Here is a 22510-nt window from a genome sequence, read left to right as displayed (position 1 = left end):
TTGAGGGTTGTGTTGGTTGGGGGTTTGGGAAAACTCCCCAGCATAAGAATCACGTCTTCTTGGTGCTTGATAGCAGAAGTTGGGGAACCAGGTTGGAGTTCTAGTCATGAATTGAGTTCAGTTCGAGTACTCGGTCGAGGGTGTGCTCGACTCTGAGGGTTTTTGGATTGATATATTAAGGGTTTTGTTAGCTGCTAGGGCTCGGCAGTACTTTCAGCACAGGTGTGCGGGTTATTTAGCATATATGGTAGACATGTGGGTCAGGGAACAAACCCTGGATTTCCAAGAAGGTGGACAATTGAATTGAGGCCTACGGTTAGGCCGGGGTTAGAGTCCACGAAATGGATCAAGAATTCGGAACCCCAAGTGGGTGAGAACAGTCTACATGGGAAAGATCACTAAGAAGGGTGGTCCAGGGAGATGCTCAACAATTTAGAGCAGTCCGGATAGACTGAAGGCGGGTGGGGTGTACCAGTCAGGCTGAAGGCTCGGAGAACGGTCCAGACAAGCTGAACGCCCAGAGAGGCGTCTAGAAATGTTGAAGGTTCGGAGATGGTCCAGACAGGCTGAAGGCCCAGAGAGGCGGTCCAGGCATGCTGAAGGTTCTGAGAGTGATCCAAATATACTGGAGGCCTGGTGAGTCGGTCCAGTCATGTTGAAGACACTATATGTGTTTGTAGATCTATGTGCAAGTATTGAGTATGTTTCTATGCTATAGCAATCAGTAGGTCTGTCCCTAAGTATTGAACATGCTGATGGAGTATGCTGAAGACTTTGTATGGGTTTTGTTAGTTATATGATCAGGTTTTGAGTATATATGTGTTATGGGGTAGCAACTTGTTCTACAAGTTGATAGTGTGGGTGAGGTTTCAGCATTGTGATACTTGTTGGTGTTGTGAAGGACATTGTTTAGGCCTTCTTGGGCAATGGAGGAGGTGAGTACCTCCAACATGGAGTGCCGGACATCTGAAGTGATGAAAGCAGTATCGATAGGTTATCGGGAGCATTCCAGTCATGAGTTGAGGGTCGGAGAGGGCATACCAGACTCATGTTGTGGGCTCAGAGGCAATCCAGACCTATGTTGAGGACCATGTAAGGGTATTCCAGTCATAGGTTGTGGGCATAGAGATTGTGTTGGTTATGTCTCTTGTAGAAGCGCGTTCGAAATGGATGTATTGTTTAGATTCGGGGGATATGCACTCGGTTGTGACGATCAGAAGATAGTGGATGAGACACAAGGATAGATCCTTGGATCTCAAGTTATGAGTAGAACCGAGTTATGTTCATAGAGGTATTCCATCCTAAGGATGACCGGACCCTATGATTGATTGGACCTGATATTTTTGGTATTCCAACCCGAGGGTTGAGTGGGCCAAACATGTGTGGGATACAAGGGTATCCCATCCTAGGGATGACTGGACCAATTGTAGGCATGTCTGGTATTCCAACCCAAGGCTGACTAGGGCAGGCATGAGTGTTCGTGTTTATTAGTGGATTGATTTTGTATGATATTTTGGGGGCTGAAGGACGCATTATCCTGTCAGCACAAAAGGTTAGCTTCAGAAAGAGGGAAAGTTAGGTTTCTGATACTTTGGATCATCAAGATTTTGTAAGGTTGGCAAAGTGGCATGTAAGATGAACCTTTTGAAAAGGTTCCATTGGATTCACATCGCTTTTCACGTCTGGCAGCTGCAAAGGCGCATATTGGATAAGTAGGCGGTTTTATCGTTGGGTGGTGTTCAAGTCCGAGAGCACTTGAACTATGTAGGGAGACCAGTGGCAGCATAGGGAAGGATCCGAGTAGACTTGGGAGCCAGACTCCAAGATGCGGGAGCATTATCCTGAATTGCTCACTGCAGCAGGCTTCGAGGATGAAACCTAGTTTAAGTGGGGGAGAGTTGTAACATCCCAAGATTTGTCGTTTATAGTCCCTACGGATGGAAGGGTAAAGCTATGAAAAGCTTAAGGGCTAAATTCTAATTTTGGGATCAGGAGGAGTACGTTACGCGTACATAAGGGTACGATGAACATACTAGGCGCGCCCTACTACGCTGGGCGTACTTATGGCATAAGGAAACCCAAATATTTAGGGTTTGGGGGCTATATAAGCAACATTATGAGCACAAAACCCTCCCTTAACCCAACCTCCACTGCTTAGTGTCGTTTTCCCCAAACCCTATCCATTTCCTTTAGTGTTTGAGCTTTTTTAGTGTCCTTGAGTGTTAAGGTATTGCATCAAGGAGTTGGAGAAGAAGATCAGGCTTGTAGATTTGAAGTTGGTTTGTGCCCTAGATGATCCAGAAGGAAAAAAGCTTGGAACTTTATACTTGTATAAGATAGATCTAGTCATTTTAGCTTTATGGAAGCATTCTTGTCCCAAAATGATGCATGTTATGATTTGGACGAAATGAGTTGTCCTTTCAGACCTTAGAAGAGGTCCTAAGTGATAAAAATGGTGTCCCTATAGCTAGATTTGTATCATGCATGAAGTAGGAAGGTCTTAATGGATTAATACCATGTGTTAAGAACTTTTTGGATGTCCAAAGTGATAAAGTTCGAGAATTTATTGTCCTATGACACATTTGGTCGATGGATCTGAAGTTTGGGCTTAAGTGCTTAAGCCATTAAGCACTTATTAAGGTTTTGGTGAAGCCCCGCGTACGCCCAGCGTAAATCCAGTATACCCAGTGTACTGGGTTAACCACCCCGATGGTGGTCAACATCAAGACAAGTACGCCCCGCATACCAGAGGAGTACGCCCCACATACGTCCTCTGTTTGGCCTTTGACAATTGGGGTTCGAGTTTTTGGCCGTTTATGGGCTAGTTGGATTTGGGCCTTTGCTGGACTTTATGAATATTATGTTTTAGGCCAAGTTTTGATAATGGATCATGGAATTAGGCCTAATTAGGGAGTTGGGCTCAATTTGGTAAATTGGGCCAATAATGGGCTTTGCATAAGGGCTTTTAAGGTTATAGAATTGGCATTGGGCCTTGGCCCAATAAAGAGAATGGACATGATGGATTGTGTGGACCCTTAGTCAAGATTGTTATGTTGTGTAATGATTTGGTATTTATTATGTGATAGTTCGGGATTTCCGATGAGATAATGATTCGGGAGTTCGATTCTTCAGTTCAGATGGACATTGCGAAGTGAGTTATCCTCACTATATCAATAAGGTCTAAGGCACCAAGGCTGGCCCTTTATCAGATTCGTATCCGGGTATTCGCTTAATATGTTTATTGATCTGCTAGATCTGCATCCTGATAGTTAGGATGGTATTATGTTAGTGAGTTGGTTTAGATAAGTATCCTAGTTATAGGATGGTTGCTATGTTAGTGATCTGTTAGATTGGTATGATTATTTGTTACATACATGCTAGCGTATGATATTTATATGCACATGATTGTTTGATTGGTATGGGGGTTGGGTTTAGGCGGGTCCTACTTCGTGCTGCAGGCCAACATACCCAGGGCGGACCGAATAGACTACATACCCAGTAGGGCACCTAGTCAGGCCGAAGGCCCGACAAGCGATCCGGATAGGTTGAAGGCCTCGAGACGGCGTTCCAGATGTTCCAAGGCTCGGAGAGTGGACCAGACAGACTGAAGGCCCGATGCGGACGGTCCAGTCATTCTGTAGATTCAGAGAGTGGACCAGGTGGGCTGAAGGCCCGGTGCGGGCAGACCAGTCACACTATAGACTCGAGATGCATGGCTGTTTTGTTTGCTTATATGTTTATTTGATATGGTTATATCGGTATAGCGTTGGAATTTTGGGGGTAACTCACTAAGCCTTCAAGCTTACATTTATTGATTATTATTTCAGGTTCAGCAGATGGCCGCGGGAAGGCGAAGGTGTGACCATACACTTCCTTGATTTATGATTATGATTTCTAGGAACTCTGATGTTTAAACTATTTTGAAAACAAATTGTATTAACTGAATAGTTTTATATGATTTAAAAAGTTTTAAATTGGCTCGAATTTTATTTATGTTACACTTGCGAAGGATCAACTGATATATGAAACTTAAAAATATATTTTTTCATATTTTAAACTTACAAATATATTGTTTTTTGTATCATCTTATTATTCCGATTTGATATTACGATCATGATCTTATAAAACAAAAAACTATTTTATGTATGATCATGGTCTAGTTTAAAGGTATGATATATATACATATGTATATATATATATATATATATATATATATATATATATATATACACTCTAATAAATGAAAGTTTTTTTGCCACATGTCCTCTTCTCTTTCATTTCGACACATGGCATTTTCTAAAATTTTTAGATTTTCTATTTTCCACTTATCATTTTATTGTATTTTTCATTTTATTAAATTAAAATTTCACATTTAATATGTAAGGTATTTATTAGAAAATGTTTATATATGTAATGTATTCAATACATTAAAGCCTCATTAATTTTAATAATTCAAAATTTTTCTCATTTTTCTTATAAATTCACATTTTTTTTTATTATTAAAATTTCATATTTAATTTTTTTTAATTAAACCCATGTAATACATGGATCTCATACCTAATATATATATATATATATATATATATATATATATATATATATATATATATATATATATATATATATATATAAGCACCTTTTTAAAATTTTGAGGAAAGTGAGATTTGAAAATTAATGAGGAAGTTTGAAGGATTTTTGTGCAATTTAGATGAATTTTGTGGATTTTTTAGGGTCCATGTCAACAAAATTCTTTTGGGTCGGGTTCGGTTATCTTGGATCAAATATTTAGTGGATGCTCCATGTTTAGGACTATTTTGGGTTCTAATCTCTAGCATAGTTTATGGCGTATCCGATGAACCAACAAATGGATAATGATAAAACATCGTTTCCTTTAAGAAGTATAAAATTGGTTATTACCATCGCTCTCATTAATTCATTACTCTTCATTTGAAATGTGAAGAAATGTGGTGAGCGCATGGTGTACAATTGTTGGCCTCTCTTCTCAGCCATGGGTCTTGGGCGCGTCAACGCAACTGTAACTCCTTTATTCCTTTCAACATTTTCTGCTGCATGAAGATGGTGACTTAATCAATTCTTCACGATATGTTTGAGAGAGGGGGACACTATATTCTAGTGCATGGATTAAATTTTGCAACGAGACAATTAGCAGATGTGCTTATTTGTATTTTTTTTGGTGTTAGTGTAGGTATTTGAAATACTTGCAAAGATCCAAGAACACAACGATGAAATAAGGTAAGTATAAAGGAAGCTTTATTAACAACTAATGGTATGATTCAATCAATTTATATATAAACCCTACAAATAATTTTTCTATTGAAATAACCAATTCATTCCATCTTCATTTAAAGATAAATTAATTTAATTGAAACACTTAAATTGTTTAAACTCATATCATTCAAAATGAATCGCCTAAATTGGAATAAACACCTTTAAATGAAAAAAAAAATCCTCCTACATAAGCACAAGGTAGTGGATTCTATAAATTTTTCTAAAAATATTCGAAAAATGACAATGGTGTGATGAAAATGATTGTGATTGGCCTCATGAAAATCAATACTTGTGGGTCATAATTGCAATGCCAAATTGGCTTATTAGAACTCATGTTGTTGAGCAGATAATGCAACCAATTTTGGCTATAAATATACCCATTACTAATCACAAATATAGTGGATGTCACATCATCACCTCATCACTACACACAACCATTAAAGTTTTATATGCTTACAATCACTATACTCTTATTTTTTGATTATTTAAATAAAATAAATATATATTTTAATTATTTAAAATGTCGAGTGAGTTAGAGATAGAAACAAATGAAATGGAGGTTGTCCATCGTCCTCTCCACCACAAATGACCCCTACCACTAAGAACCACTTTCCACCGGGATGGTGTTCATGTTAGTTGTTGGGTTCCAAGTGGACCATGAAGCCCTTCGTTGAAGGTATACCAAATAGTCTTATAGAGTAATCTTTTGTGTGTGTAGTATTGGTGCAATCTTATTGGGTGCTTTATATAAGATGCATGTTGCTATTTTATACCATTTACCTCTATAAATTGTCTTGGAAAAAAGTTGGATGCTAAAAATAGTAGCTTTTGTTTTCCAATTATCAAAGTATTTACATATTCACAAATGCTCTTGGTACAACTAGGCATCTTGATCTAGGGATGTCAACGGGGGCAAACGGGACGAGGAGTGTCTTCCCCATCCCGGCCCCCGAAATTTCCCGGTTCCCCCGTCCCCGCCCCCGCCCCCGAAATGTTCAGCCTTTCTACCCTCGCCATTATTTCAGGTTCAGCAGATGGCCGCGGGAAGGCGAATGTGTGACCATACACTTCCTTGATTTATGATTATGATTTCTAGGAACTCTGATGTTTAAACTATTTTGAAAACAAATTGTATTAACTGAATAGTTTTATATGATTTAAAAAGTTTTAAATTGGCTCGAATTTTATTTATGTTACACTTGCGAAGGATCAACTGATATATGAAACTTAAAAATATATTTTTTCATATTTTAAACTTACAAATATATTGTTTTTTGTATCATCTTATTATTCCGATTTGATATTACGATCATGATCTTATAAAACAAAAAACTATTTTATGTATGATCATGGTCTAGTTTAAAGGTATGATATATATACATATATATATATATATATATATATATATATATATATATATATATATATACACTCTAATAAATGAAAGTTTTTTTGCCACATGTCCTCTTCTCTTTCATTTCGACACATGGCATTTTCTAAAATTTTTAGATTTTCTATTTTCCACTTATCATTTTATTGTATTTTTCATTTTATTAAATTAAAATTTCACATTTAATATGTAAGGTATTTATTAGAAAATGTTTATATATGTAATGTATTCAATACATTAAAGCCTCATTAATTTTAATAATTCAAAATTTTTCTCATTTTTCTTATAAATTCACATTTTTTTTATTATTAAAATTTCATATTTAATTTTTTTTAATTAAACCCATGTAATACATGGATCTCATACCTAATATATATATATATATATATATATATATATATATATATATATATATATATATATATATAAGCACCTTTTTAAAATTTTGAGGAAAGTGAGATTTGAAAATTAATGAGGAAGTTTGAAGGATTTTTGTGCAATTTAGATGAATTTTGTGGATTTTTTAGGGTCCATGTCAACAAAATTCTTTTGGGTCGGGTTCGGTTATCTTGGATCAAATATTTAGTGGATGCTCCATGTTTAGGACTATTTTGGGTTCTAATCTCTAGCATAGTTTATGGCGTATCCGATGAACCAACAAATGGATAATGATAAAACATCGTTTCCTTTAAGAAGTATAAAATTGGTTATTACCATCGCTCTCATTAATTCATTACTCTTCATTTGAAATGTGAAGAAATGTGGTGAGCGCATGGTGTACAATTGTTGGCCTCTCTTCTCAGCCATGGGTCTTGGGCGCGTCAACGCAACTGTAACTCCTTTATTCCTTTCAACATTTCCTGCTGCATGAAGATGGTGACTTAATCAATTCTTCACGATATGTTTGAGAGAGGGGGACACTATATTCTAGTGCATGGATTAAATTTTGCAACGAGACAATTAGCAGATGTGCTTATTTGTATTTTTTTTGGTGTTAGTGTAGGTATTTGAAATACTTGCAAAGATCCAAGAACACAACGATGAAATAAGGTAAGTATAAAGGAAGCTTTATTAACAACTAATGGTATGATTCAATCAATTTATATATAAACCCTACAAATAATTTTTCTATTGAAATAACCAATTCATTCCATCTTCATTTAAAGATAAATTAATTTAATTGAAACACTTAAATTGTTTAAACTCATATCATTCAAAATGAATCGCCTAAATTGGAATAAACACCTTTAAATGAAAAAAAAAAAAAAAAATCCTCCTACATAAGCACAAGGTAGTGGATTCTATAAATTTTTCTAAAAATATTCGAAAAATGACAATGGTGTGATGAAAATGATTGTGATTGGCCTCATGAAAATCAATACTTGTGGGTCATAATTGCAATGCCAAATTGGCTTATTAGAACTCAAGTTGTTGAGCAGATAATGCAACCAATTTTGGCTATAAATATACCCATTACTAATCACAAATATAGTGGATGTCACATCATCACCTCATCACTACACACAACCATTAAAGTTTTATATGCTTACAATCACTATACTCTTATTTTTTGATTATTTAAATAAAATAAATATATATTTTAATTATTTAAAATGTCGAGTGAGTTAGAGATAGAAACAAATGAAATGGAGGTTGTCCATCGTCCTCTCCACCACAAATGACCCCTACCACTAAGAACCACTTTCCACCGGGATGGTGTTCATGTTAGTTGTTGGGTTCCAAGTGGACCATGAAGCCCTTCGTTGAAGGTATACCAAATAGTCTTATAGAGTAATCTTTTGTGTGTGTAGTATTGGTGCAATCTTATTGGGTGCTTTATATAAGATGCATGTTGCTATTTTATACCATTTACCTCTATAAATTGTCTTGGAAAAAAGTTGGATGCTAAAAATAGTAGCTTTTGTTTTCCAATTATCAAAGTATTTACATATTCACAAATGCTCTTGGTACAACTAGGCATCTTGATCTAGGGATGTCAACGGGGGCAAACGGGACGAGGAGTGTCTTCCCCATCCCGGCCCCCGAAATTTCCCGGTTCCCCCGTCCTCGCCCCCGCCCCCGAAATGTTCAGCCTTTCTACCCTCGCCCCCGCCCCTGAATCCATTTATTACCCCCGCTCCCGCCCCCGTTCCCCCGCCCCCGATTGATTTTGAGCTGCCTTTTTTTTGCTAAAAGAAGTTATTATCTAGACTAAAAGAAGTTATTTTTAGGTAACAAATAATTATTTATAGCAGAATTTGACATGTTAAAAATAAAAAACTTATAGCATCTTAAAAACATTATACTAACAACTTAAAAACATATTTTTTGATGAATTTTAGAAGATCAAAATCATGTTATTGTTTATTATATTTATATAATTAATATATGTAAATATATGTGTAATTTAATAACAGGGTCCCAATGGGGGTTTCGGGACGGGATTGCCTAACCCCGCCCCCGCCCCCCAAATTAAAATGGGGGTTAACCTTGCCCCCGCCCCCGATTTTTTTAAAAAAACTCCCACAAACGGGATGGGCCCCCCACAGGAATGAGGTCCCACGGGACTTTTTGACATTCATATCTTGATCCGGAATAAGTCTTTACATCTCCAGCATATTTACAAATTTGGCCTTATTTATTTTCACTATATCTCTCCAAACTTGTTATTTTCTAAAATGTTTTTTTAAAACATCATTTACCTTGATAACATTTGGATATAAAAAAACACAATGTTAGAGCCAAAAAAAACCATAGAAAAGGAATGAAATGTTTAGAAATTGATAATAAATTTTATAGAGTATTTTTTTTTCATGCGTGTTTATATCTTATTTTTGCAATCTTGGACCAAAAAAATTTTCACTTGCGATTTTTGTCCTTATTCGCTATTTATTGTAATGTTTTTGGCCTTGCTAAAAATTATTATTTTTACGACCAAAAATGAAAATATCAACTACATTTGAGACCAAAAATAGCCATCTTATTTGGACACCGGTACTTAAAACGTTATAAAAACCTAATATAATTTCCGAAATTGCAAGAGATCTTAATGGGTACATAATTGCAAATATCTTCTATACATCGGGACCAAAATGGAATTTACTCAAAAGATTATAAATTCTTTGACATGAGGTCTTCAGAAACTTAACCAAGTTCAAGATTTTCGAAGATCGCATGTATGACGTTGTTCATCGACCAACTGGCAAGTGAATATTTACAAACGGTCATTATCGGAGCATTAAGTACGATGGATTATAAACGAATGACTATTTTATGTAGCCAAGATGTGACAACTTGATTACTTGGATTTTTAAAAATGACTAAAATTCCCTTCGTGAGGACGGCCTTTACACATTACAAGTTTAATTATAGACAAATATTCAAAAAATAGTACGTATGGTTTCCAAATAAATCAAGTTCAGTCTTGAACTTTTTATTTTTGTCTGTCGTGTGTGTTCAAGGATGATCCGTGTAGTTTTAATTTCTATCTTTGAGGACAAAAAAAGTTAATTATTAAACTTCATTTTTTTGAAAACCACGGTGACCACTTTTGAACATTTTCCATTATTAGTATAAAATAACGTGGGACCAAATGAAAATTTATATCATGGATTGATGAAAATAATATGCATAATGGAAGCTTTATCATTGTCGACGACATGGATATATTTTGCATGTAAAATATTTATTGTTTTTTCTTGAATTAATGTTTATATCACGATAACTATTTAAATATTAATATAAAAATAGGCGGATCCCAAATAAAATCTTCTCTCATGAAAGTAAGAAGTATGATTCGTTATTGATGTTGTCGACGACTTAGATGATTTCCACATGTAAAATATATATTGTGTTCTTTAATTTGTTTTTAAAACATGAAACTTAAGTTGTCAAGAATTTTCATCTATTAACCATGCAACCTATATATATTTCCTTATCTTCCACTCACAACTCACAAATTCTATCTTCCAATCGAGTTTCTTATTTTTGATATTCAATCGAAGTTTAGAGTGCATTACATCCTGACATCAAATGGCTTCACCTCATGATGTAACTGAATCTGACCAGAACAATGAGACACGATCTGACCCCGGTGTCATTGCAAACATAATTAAAACGGTTACCGACACTCTAACCGGAAAAACTCACCAAGCCAATGAGAAGACGTCAATGGTCTCCGATGATGTTGCAGATAGAGAAAAACAAAACATAGAAGAAACAACACCGAAGGCGGAGGAGTACAATGATCTCGTCCCTCAAAAAGAAAAGGAAGAGAGTGATGCTGACTTGGCGGAGGAGTGCAAGGATTCCGTCGCTCAGAAAGTGAAAGTAGCAGCTGACATGGCTAACCAGAAAGCGATAAAAGTCGCTGACTTAGTTAACCAGAAAGCAAAAGAAGCCGCTGCGTTGGCGGAGGAGCACAAGGATTCTGTCACTCAAAAAAATAAAGATGTTACTGACTTGGCGGAGGAGCACAAAGATTGCGTTGCTCAGAAAGGGAAAGAAGCTACTGATTTGGCGGAGGAGTACAAGGATTCCGTCGCTCATAAAACGAAGGTAGCAGCCGACTTGGCTAACCAGAAAGCAAAAAAAGTCGTTGACTTGGTTAAACAGAAAGCAAAAGAAGCCACTGATTTGTCGGAGGAGCACAAGGATTCCGTCACACAGAAAGCAAAAGAAGCCACTAACTTGGCGGAAGAGTACAAGGATTCCGTCGCTCAGAAAGCGAAAGAAGCTGCTGACATGGCTAACCAGAAAGCGAAAGAAGTTGTTGACTTGGTTAACCAAAAAGTAAAAGAAGTTGGCGACTTGGCAGAGGAGCACAACAATTTTGTCGCTCGGAAAGCGAGAGAATCCATTGACTTGGCGGAGGAGTATAAGGATTCTGTTGCTCACAAAGCCAAAGAAGCCGCTGACTTGGCTAACCAGAAAGCAAAAGAAGTCGCTGACTTGGTTAACCAGAAAGCGAAAGAAGCTGCAGACTTGGCAGAGGAGCAGAAGGAGTCTGTCGCTCAAAAAGTGAAAGAAGCCACCGACTTGGCTGACCAAAAAGTGAAAGAAGCTAAAGAAACCGTTGATGCAACTGCACAAAATGTTATAGACACTAGTACAAAAACGACCTATGGTGACAGTTTTTGAAAATGGAGTTTTCACGGTTTTGGCTAATGGCGTCATTAACCATTGCAAACTATGTTCACACATTTTGTCACTGCCTTATATAACAAGTGTGACAAATATATATAATAGTCACAACCGATATTATGACAAAATGTCACCAATTGTCCCATTTAATTATTTGTGTCTAAAAGTAAGAATATACACTAGGGTAACCTAGTGGTTTAACATTCGTGTTGCACACACCGATTGCCAGGCTCGACCTTGGGGGAGGGCAGGGAGCCTGGGCGACGACCCGTGGCACAAATTTAGTATATATTATATAAGAAATATTTGTTTTAAAAGTAACCGGTACTATAGTTTTTGTTGCTAATGGTGTGCCTGCATAAAAAACTTCAATCAAAATGTTATGGTCTACTTTTTAAATTTGTTGAAAGGTTTTTTATATTTAATATTATATTTTTCAATCTAAAATAGGTGATAGCCCAATTGATTTACACACTTTGTTTAGTTTTCGATGGATCCGCGTTTGACCCGTGTAGCTTGTGAAGTACATCATCTAATTCATGAACACTCAATAAATCTCATTTAAGATTGTATATTCTTTTTAAACATTTAAAACAAATCTAGTAATAAATTAACAATGATATTAATATTATTTAAAATTTTGCAATATTATTTAAAAATTTTGCAATATTCTATTCAAGTCTAATTCATATATATTTTTTGAAGGGCTCATTTTTTACTTTAGCTCGAGGCCAAAAATATGTTTGAAATGTCCTTGCAAATGCAATCGTGAACCTTGAAAAAATTAAAGATGTATTTATTTTGTTTTTTATATTTGTGTATTGTTTTATTGTTTTATGGTTTTATTTTGTTTTATACATTCAGGACAATGCAAAGCTTGAAGTCTGGCATGTTTGGTATATATTTTTGGGTTTAATGTAGAAAACTCTCATTATTGGAAAATTTTATTTTTTTTGAAATCTTTTTGCCCAAATTAACAAAAAGTTTTATTCTTTATTTTCTATTTTAACAGGAAATGACAGATTATGTGATTTTTTCAAAATATATTTAATGCTTTATTAAAAACTTTCCAAAATAATGAAACATTTCTATATAAAACTTTATATTTTAATGAGAAAATGTGTTAAACCAAATATTGAAGCATGTTTTGTTATAATCGGATCCAACAAGAAAAATCAATTTTTTTTTCCTTTTGTTTAAACATATAAAAGCCTCATCTACTACGAAACTAAAAGGTGAAATAATCTTTTTATATGTTTTTACATCCATTTTAACTTTTATCCGAAATTGGAAATAGTCTAAAAAAAGAAGTGATAAAAATGTAAATGTGTTAGTCTGTTTAGTGCTTTTACAAAATTTTCATGCTTAGAAGTTAGATGCCCTTTCTTCCATATTGAGATTTTAGATTTTTCTAGAAATTTTATGTTTGCATAAAACTGTAGCATAAAACATGTAAAACATAAACATCGTTCACAGTTTAGTATTACTTGGTCAGATATAGAAACAACACTAGTATGTTTTAAAAGAACAAGAAAGTTGACCTTAATAGACCGACATAGTTTATATAGTTTGCTAGATCATCTTTATACTAACTTGTTTTAATTATATGGATAATGACTTAATAGGGTAATATATATATTTTCTTTTTTATACATTTAGTCTTTGAATTTTATTTTGTCCACATTTAACCCTTTAACTTGTTTATTTCATTATAACCGGCAATTTCAGGTTAAGCCGAAAAAATGACTTAATAGGGTAATATAAATTTCTAGTTTGTACATATTTATTCCTTAACGTTTTTGTATATATTTAGTCCTTACGAGTGATTTCTTCAGATTTTGCTCACAACATCATACGTGAGACAATCATTAATTGTATGTTTTCATACGTGGTTGGTCTCTCACTTATATTAGTAACTTTATTCATTTTCTCCATGGAAAAGATGTGTTTGACTTCGGTTTCATCAATCTCCATATTAGACAATGAGATAGTTGGTCTCAAAACTAGTATAACATGATATGTTTTAATAGAAGGATAATTAAACATTTTGTTACTAGGTAATATTGTTATAGCGTTGTACTTTAAAAGTACTAGTAATTTTTTCCTTTTCTCTAGTTTCCATGAGCTAGATAACACTATTGTAGCATTGTACTTTTTCAAAGTCTAATGCTATATTTAGAAAAAAGTTGAACAAAATGTACAATTTTTTTTTCTTATATGTAAGTTTCTTTTTATCATGTAACACCGTTATGGCATTGTACTTTCAAAATAATGTGTGTTTGAAATAGTGACAATATTGTTATTAGGTTAATTTAGTTAATTATATCGTGTTTTTCTATTTATTATCTTAATTGTCTTTTTAATTCCATTTAAATTAAAAAAAATCAGACTTAATTTTTTAATATTATTTTTGTGGGGGTAAAAAATGCCATTAAATTTAGGAAAATGGTATTTGTTTTAACCAATATTGTAAAAATCTAGATTATGTCCCAATTTATCTTTGATTAGTACCTAGGTGCTACCCAATCAACTAGAAGGCGCCTAGTCATTAATCTTTGCATACACAATGAGCAAAGAAGTAGCAAACGAAAAAATTTGAATACTTTGAAGAAGTTCTATATCAATAGAAACTATTTGATAAAGGATTAGTGTTGTATTAATCATATTAACCTATTTTGTTATGATATTAGTGGAAATTACGAACTTATTTATGATATTAGTCATAATTAATTTTTTAAAATTCAAAGAATTAGCAATTTAGGGTGCCCGATTAATGTCTGCCTAACCAATTAATCCCTTAACCCAAGTCGACTACTAGCTAATGTTGATCATTTTTTACAATCTTGGTATTAACATCTATATAGTGGCCTAAATATGCCAATAAAAGACTTAACGTCACAACCTTTATTATTTTATCATGACAAATACTAATTATCAACCACGTAGTTATAGTCATGTAACACCTGCGTCATGTATGAGATCATATGTTAAATTCTTAAGTGTTATTTATGGATGGTCACAACATGGTGGATCTTCACCACGATGTTGCGATGGATTTCTTGGCCGCATGGTTAATGCCCCGCCACAGCGTGGCCATAAGTGTCACGACGTGGCAGGTGATTTTAATGAAACCCTAGATTTCCTAGTTGGACCACTATTTAAAAGAATGAGGAGACTATGGTTTGCTTACCCTCATCCTCCATCAGCCTCCTAAAACTATAAAGCAAACCCTAACCTCTTTCCTCCATTGTTGAAGCCATTTTTCGTGTTTTGGAAGTTTTGAAGAGAGAAGGAAGAAAAGAGAGTTAAGGTCCAGCAAGCAAGCCACCATTCTTCACTCTAGCACTCTCTTGGACCTTTGCCAATGTCCAAGTCTCGAGTTATATCATGTTAAGTTGTTAGATCTTGAGTTTTAGCCCATGATCTTCTTGTTCTTGTTAATTGGAATGGTGAGACTTCATAAAGCTTGCAACTTTATGAATCTATGGAACATTTGGAATGACTGTTGGGTTGGATCTGAAGTATAGTTAAGTTTTTAGGCCATGCATGAGATCTTTATAAAAAACCTACATTTTAGACCCATTATGCCTCAAGGAACATTTGGAATGCTTGTCTACAAAGGAACCACCTTTATGCTATATGTAGTATTGGAAACACTTTTAGAATAGTTGGGTTAAGAGTCGTTTTAGAATGTAGAGTCGAAAGTAGTAGTGAGTAGTCGAAAGTAGTAGTGAGTAGTCGAAAGCTATATTCTCATGTTTCATGTCTGTAAATAATGAGAGTTACAATCTTTTCTTTATCTTATCTATTTACAATGTACTTTCTAGTTTCGATACTTTTAGTCGACTTCTTGTATTTTTTGTATGTTTGATTTACCCTATAAATAGGGTAAGTTGTTATGTCTATAGTAACGAACATTCTCTGATTACACTTTGTACTCAAAACCTCTGTACTCTTTCCCGATATAATCGGAGCCAAGCATATCTTATTTAGATCTTTGTGCTCTTTATCGCTTTCATATTTTCAATTGATTCAAACGTTCATTCAAAAAACTATTCAATTGGTATTAGAGCGGGATTCAAATCATCGATTTAATTTTTCTAATCTAATATTTTTCATCTTTTTGAATCGTTCTTTCTGATTCAAATATTCCACAGATTGAAACAAAAAACTTGTATCTGTAGGGTTTCGTAGTACTCCATGGATTATGACAATAGGCCCCTTGATGAAGTGTAGGTTAAAAGCCCAAGGCTTATCTTTTCCATATAAATAGTCATGTATTATTGATAATTAGGGTTTAAAGCAAAATGTATCCGCCAAACATTGTGAGGCTTCTTATGTAGAGTTAGATTCTTTAGTCCATTCCAAAAGTTTAATTTATTCTTCATGTTTTGAATAAATTGAGTGATCATTCGACATATCTTCTTTATTGTGTTGCTCTTATTTTCCGCATCTTGTTCGTCAAATCATAGTTACGGTTTTAATCCCAACACGTGGTATTAGAGCGGGTGTTTGAAGATTTATTGATTTTTGAAGTATCGATTCTTAATTTGATGATTTTTTGCACAAGTTATTGAAGATTATTGGTGTTTTGGGGTCTTTGAATCAAAATTCTGTTTAAGAATTTTCTAATTTGATCCTGATAAATTGATTTGTTAAAATCAATCGTTTGCTTTATGGAGCAATCTCATTCCCATTGGCCCATTGATATTGTTCATCACTGTTCATCCGTTTCATCTTGAGCCCAAATCAGTTTACTAGTGTTCATCGTCATGTTACTGTGTATATCAAAATTCTTTGACATTATTTCTCAGTTGCCATTCTCTCGTCCTTTTCGCATCCTCAAATCAGTGAATCGAAATCATTATCAAGGATAGAAACCATGTATTAGTTCAAGATCGATTATTGAATTCAAGTTTTCTTCTCTTGACTGATCGATTGCTTGATATTTTTGTGATAATTTTTTTTTTTTTGTCTCAATATCGATTTGAATATGAAGATTGATTCGATGATTCGTGTTTGAATTTATTGGAATCAATGGTGCTAAACAGAAAACTGACTAAAGATATGGATGATTGACCGATGTTTATTGGGGAATTCTTATTGATGAATTGATATTCTGAGTTTGAAGAACCAATGAAGAACGGAAGAAGAACGATTGCAATTATGGTTAAAAATGAGTTTGATCTGAAAATTAATTTGCGAATGATGATTTGGTGTTTGTGATGTACTGGGTTCCGGATGGTTAATTTAACTCACAGGTTGTTTTGCTAACATTTGTGAAACGAGTCTTTCAATCGGTGCTTAGAACAATCGGAATTAATTGGAATACAATCGGAACGAGAAGGATTGTGATGAAAAACAAAGACTGTCAAAATCGAAACAATGATGAGTTACCTGCGAACGAATGCAACTTGATTGATTTAAGGACGTTCTTGGTGGTCAATGCAAAAGTCAAAATTGGCTTAAAAAACCTTACCTGCGAACGATCGAAGTTTGTTTTTCCGGGTTCGCACTCATTTTCACGATCGTAATGTTACCTTGATTCGATTTGACTGTGATTCGCTTTGGGTGTGTAATCGATGGATTCGAAATGAAAGGCGGGACTGGGCTCGGATTCGCACTCAAGAACCTGTAATTGGATTTGGTTTTACTGGAGATTCGCATCGGGTTTGTGTTCAAATGATTCAGAGCGAAAGGTCAAGGGTTCGGTGATTGTGATTCTGGGTTCGCACTCGTTCTTCACCCACGAACATTCGTTGACTCTGATTCACAAGCGAACATGTGCTTGGGTTTGACGTTGCCTTGATTCGCAGCGAACTTCTCGCAGTCGATATTTCTAATATGCTCGGAACGAAAGGCTTTGATCCCTGTTGATCGGAATCGTATCTATGGTTTCGTATGCGAACGATTGTTTGAATTCGCCGTTCAATTCGTTTGTCAATGGTAAGAAGATAACAATGTTACATTTTTGGTCCCTACAACTTTAGTGAATTGACACTTTTGGTCCCTGTTGTTTTTACAGCTTGGCAGTTTTGTAAAATTTCCAGAATTTGTTACAAATGAAGGGGAATATGGTGAAGAATTATTAATTTTGTCCCCTGAATTTCAGCAAAGTGACAATTTTAGCCAATTTTTCGAAAAGTTTACAAATTCGAGGGCTGGTGAATAGTTTTGGATTCTGTAATGCACATATTTTTTCATGAACAGAAAATTAAGGATTCCATCAAGTCTTGACGGTTTGGAAAGTCGTTTTTCGCAATAACGTCAAAATTTTTCGACTCTTGGATTTTAAACTTCATTATTTATATCACTTTGTCGCGGGGGAGCATAGTAACTTTTTATCCATTCAAGGTCATTCTCATGATCATTTGAAGGCTTTATAATCACGCTTTTTTATTTATTATAAAGTAGGGGAGAATTTGGTATGGACATTCGAAATTGGATTTGTGACTTTTCAAATTTGAAGATTTTTTATGAAGCTTGTGGTAGAATTATGAAGGTAGCTTTTGCGGTAGCGATTCTTCATCGAGCTCTTCTAAAGCTTTTACAGAGAAGTAGCCTTTACAATAGCAGTTCTTCGTCGAGCTCTTCTAAGGCCTGTTATATCTTCGACTAGTATTTTCTTGATCAAGTGACGTTACGAATCTTAAAGTTTAGGTTGTTACATGATAATTTTTGGTGGCTTATATCATTAGCTTATTTGAAGATCATTGTGACTTGGAGGGCGAGTTCTTCAAAGACAAGAAGTGATTCGGTTTCTTAATTCTGAAATGGGTTTTTATGGCGGGTTTGGCTTTCTTGAAGATCTTTAGGTTTACACTAGAAAATGAAGTTTAAAGACATTACTGCAGTGCTTAGTTCATATATCCTAGAACCCGTTTTTGAAGACTATTGAAGAATCAAGATTCATGGATTGCTTCAAATATTCCTCATTGCAAGATCATTTCTTAATTGCTAGATGCTTGTTTTGGAAGTTGAATCCTTGTCATCCATTCCATACTTTAAGGGGGAGATTGTAGGGTTTCAAAGTACTCCATGGATTATGGCAATGGGCCCCCCTTGATGAAATGTAGGTTAAAAGCCCAAGACTTGTCTTTTCCATATAAATAGTAATGTATTATTCATAATTAGGGTTAAGAGTGAGGAAAAATGTAGCCGCCAAACATTGTGAGGTTTCTTATGTAGAGTTAGGTTCTTTAGTCTATTCTGAAACTGTAATTTATTCCTCATGTTTTGAATAAATTGAGTGATCATTCGACATATCTTCTTTATTGTGTTTGTTCTTACTTTCCACATCTTGTTCATAAAATCACAATTAGGGTTTTAATCCCAACTGTATCAATCAATTGAACATGATGACAAAGTTCTCGTATTTAGTTGGATCCTTAACAAAAATTCCAATGCTTATTCCTGAGTAATATGATCAATGGGCAGATTGAATGGAGGATTACCTTAATGGAATCGATGAAAATCTATGGAAATCTATTAAGGAAGGAAATTTTCATGAAGATTTGGTTCAAAATGTTGGAAATCCTGGAGCTGCTGCAGACATGGTTACTTAAGAAAACACAAGGAAGGCGTGTGACCAGAAAGCTCTTCGTGAATTGAGAGGTGCCATTACTCATGTCGTCTACAACTATGTTTGTGGATGCACAATTGCAAAGGAAATTTCAGATACTTTGAAAGAGAAGTATTAGGGATATGAAAGAACAAGGAAAAGTTATGTGATGAGATGTTTATCTGGACTTATGGATTTCAAGCAAAAAGAGAATGAAAACATTGAAGCTTATTACAACAGGATGAATGATCTAATCTTCAGGTGCACTCGATTTGGGGTAAGTCATGCTTCTCTTGAATTCAATCTTAATTTCGTGTATGGACTTAGAAAGGAATGTCGAAACATATGCTTGATGATTAAGACATAGGAGAATTTTGATACTCTTTTGTTATCAAATTTGTACAACATTCTCAAAACGCATGGACCGGAAGTAAAGGAGATAGTTGAGGAGAACAAGTTGAACTATGGTGGTCCAATGATGTTAGTGTCAAAAGAAGATGTAAAAGAATATGTGTATGAGGTTGAAGTGAAAGAAGATGAGGAAGGATTTTAGATCAATTCTGATGATGAAGCAGTCATATATTACTCCAATATTAAAGTAAATAAGTTTTTCAGGAAACCAATTAGTGGTAGTTTTAAGAACAAATTTGAGAAGAAATAAGTGTCGAATGTTGGTGGGAATCAGAATGTGGTGTCGAAAGTCGAGAAGAAAGAAGATGAGAAAAAGACATCGGTAAACTTTAAACGAGATTCTGGGTGTAACTGTAATTTTTGCAATGGTAATAACCATTTGGCTAAGGATTATATGCTGAGGAAGATGGAAGAGAAGAAAGAGAAAGTGAAAGACAAAGACTTGAAGAAGTTGAAACCCGAAAAAAGAATCTTTCGTTGATGGATATAGGAAGTAATGGGAATCATGGCACATATAAAATCTGGCCGTCTGGGTCGGATGTTGAAGAAATGTGTTATCCAACGTATGGCGTGAAGAAGAAAGTGAAGAGGAAATGGAGAATGATGCAAAAGATGATGAAAGAGATGAAGAGAATGTGAAGACTACTAGGAGATGCTTCGCTTCGACTACTCTAAAGTCTCGTATGACTACTAAGGTGCATGATCTTTTCATATCTCTTAATAGTCCTTTACAGTCTTATGATGCTATTTTGTGTGAATTTGACGAAACCTGCTCCTAATTTAATGGCATGATTATTTCAATGAGTAGTGATTTAGATACATCTAAGGCGTCCTTATATGAAGCTCGTAATTGATTGGAGGAGAAGAAATCTAAGATACAAATTTTATAGGTTTATATTACAAATCTTATGTGTGATAGGGATTCTCTACGAGTGGATAATAAAATGTCAGTCGCATAAAGTAATATCTACTGTAATAAGGCTAAACATTTATATGGAAAGTTAACTCATCTTTACCATTCAGCAAACATTTGAGTTGAACAACAAAGGAAGTTGCCTCCCTTCATTACTTTCAAACAAGAGTTAGTGGATGAGACTACTTTTGATTGTGATAATAGAGTAGATGACAATGGCACCGTGCCTAATGATTCATATGCTTATGGAGTAGTTAATATAAATGAATGTTTAGATGTTGATGATCTTGTTAAAGGTGTGGTTGATACCTTGACAAAAAGTGTGACATCTCGGAATTTTGGTCTAAAACTGTAGACAATCAGTTCACCGCGAACCACTTTATAATTTGACCTATTGAGATTAAATTCACATTTAAAAAAATATATAGTGTCATTATAACTATTATAAGATATCAGATGGTATCTTATTTCCATTTGAGGAAAATCTCAAACGAATCACAAAGCACAAACTGCAACCTTAGTTAATACGTCTGAAAAACTGAAATTTCGTATTAAGCAGTTGTGAGCGAATGAAACACTCAAATCTCATAGTACATGGTCCCATATTTCCAAAAAACATAAAGAACCTTCAAAACAGAGTTAGTATGCAAAAGATATGATGTTTATATGAAAAAAAAACAGTAAAACATTGATTTTCTATAAACTTCTAAATCTGAATCGATCCTTTAAGCCACATGCACACCTCATATAGAAAATATGAGAGCGTTTCTGGACTCAAGATATGGTTCAATATTTAATTCCATACTCAAAATATATTCAATAAAATACTTGAAAAAGTCGAAAAATCAGACGTTTCAGGCTATTTAAACGCAAAACATTAAACGCAGTTTCTCGGAGTTCTACAGCTTTAAAAAATAATCCGTTCGGATTTTCAGAATCCTTGAACTCAACTCTACCATACGATGCTTTCAAAAAAAATATTAGATATTAGGATCTCGATACACAAAGCTAGACTCGATTTAGGCACTTTTTGGAGAGCATGACATCACCACGACCCACCTAGTTTGCAAGAATTGCTAAAAATTAGATTTTTTCCATTTTTCCAACCTACCCATGTGCCTTTTCCCCTTACCTTCACCACCATTACCTCTTGAGTGTACTCTTTCTCCATTGTATAAATGATGGTGATTTTTGAATTGGTTGGCCTTCCTAAAGAGAATGGGCTTGCATGGCCATACACCCATGATAAACATTATAAAAAGAGGTCATTGGATTCACATTTAATCACCAAAAACATCAGCCAATTCTACCTTCCTCAATCTCCCTTACTTTCTTCTTTTCTTGGCTAGAAAAACACCACCATTAAACTACCGCTAGTGACCTCTCGGCCACCACTTTTTTTGCCACCTTGGGTTCCCATTCCTTTTGTGGTTATTTCCTAGTTCAAAACTCAAGTTATTTTTGGTGTTGTTTTGTTGGATTAAATCAAGTCCAAACCGGATTAGAAATCGTTGCTATTTTGGTGTTATTCCGCAGTGCTTCCCGAATACAATCCCATTCTCGTGTCGAAACCAGAGTCACACATTTATAATGATTGCTTACGACCCCTATTTATATTTTTTATTTACTTTTGGGGAATACATGTGCTCATATACGTGGTTTATGCAAAAACACTCTTGACAAAATGCTATGATTTTATGTGAAAAATTATGGTGAATTCAAGCCCTATTTTTCCTATCTTAAACTTTATTGTTTGCAAAGCTATTTTGTATGCAAATAGTTTAGATCGATAGATTTTCAGGGA

At 34.7% G+C, this 22510-nt stretch overlaps 1 protein-coding gene across 1 annotated transcript; it reads left to right on the top strand.

Moving 5' to 3' along the window:
- The first annotated feature begins 10643 nt into the window (after positions 1-10643).
- On the top strand, positions 10644-12138 carry LOC145086271 (uncharacterized). Its single transcript, XM_079024023.1, has one exon. The coding sequence runs from the start codon at positions 10712-10714 to the stop codon at positions 11816-11818; it is 1107 nt and encodes a 368-aa protein (XP_078880149.1). The 5' UTR covers positions 10644-10711; the 3' UTR covers positions 11819-12138.
- The last annotated feature ends 10372 nt before the right edge of the window (positions 12139-22510 follow it).

The sequence above is a fragment of the Lactuca serriola genome, chromosome 2, assembly GCF_051521515.1.
Source record: "Lactuca serriola cultivar US96UC23 chromosome 2, Lser_US96UC23_V15, whole genome shotgun sequence".
Taxonomy (NCBI): Eukaryota; Viridiplantae; Streptophyta; class Magnoliopsida; order Asterales; family Asteraceae; genus Lactuca; species Lactuca serriola.
Note: the sequence above shows the minus strand (reverse complement) of the source record. Positions and strands in the feature narration are given on the sequence as shown.

Excerpts from the sequence above, each read along its gene's own strand:
- LOC145086271 (XM_079024023.1), top strand. The coding sequence starts at position 10,712 with ATGGCTTCACCTCATGATGTAACTGAATCTGACCAGAACAATGAGACA.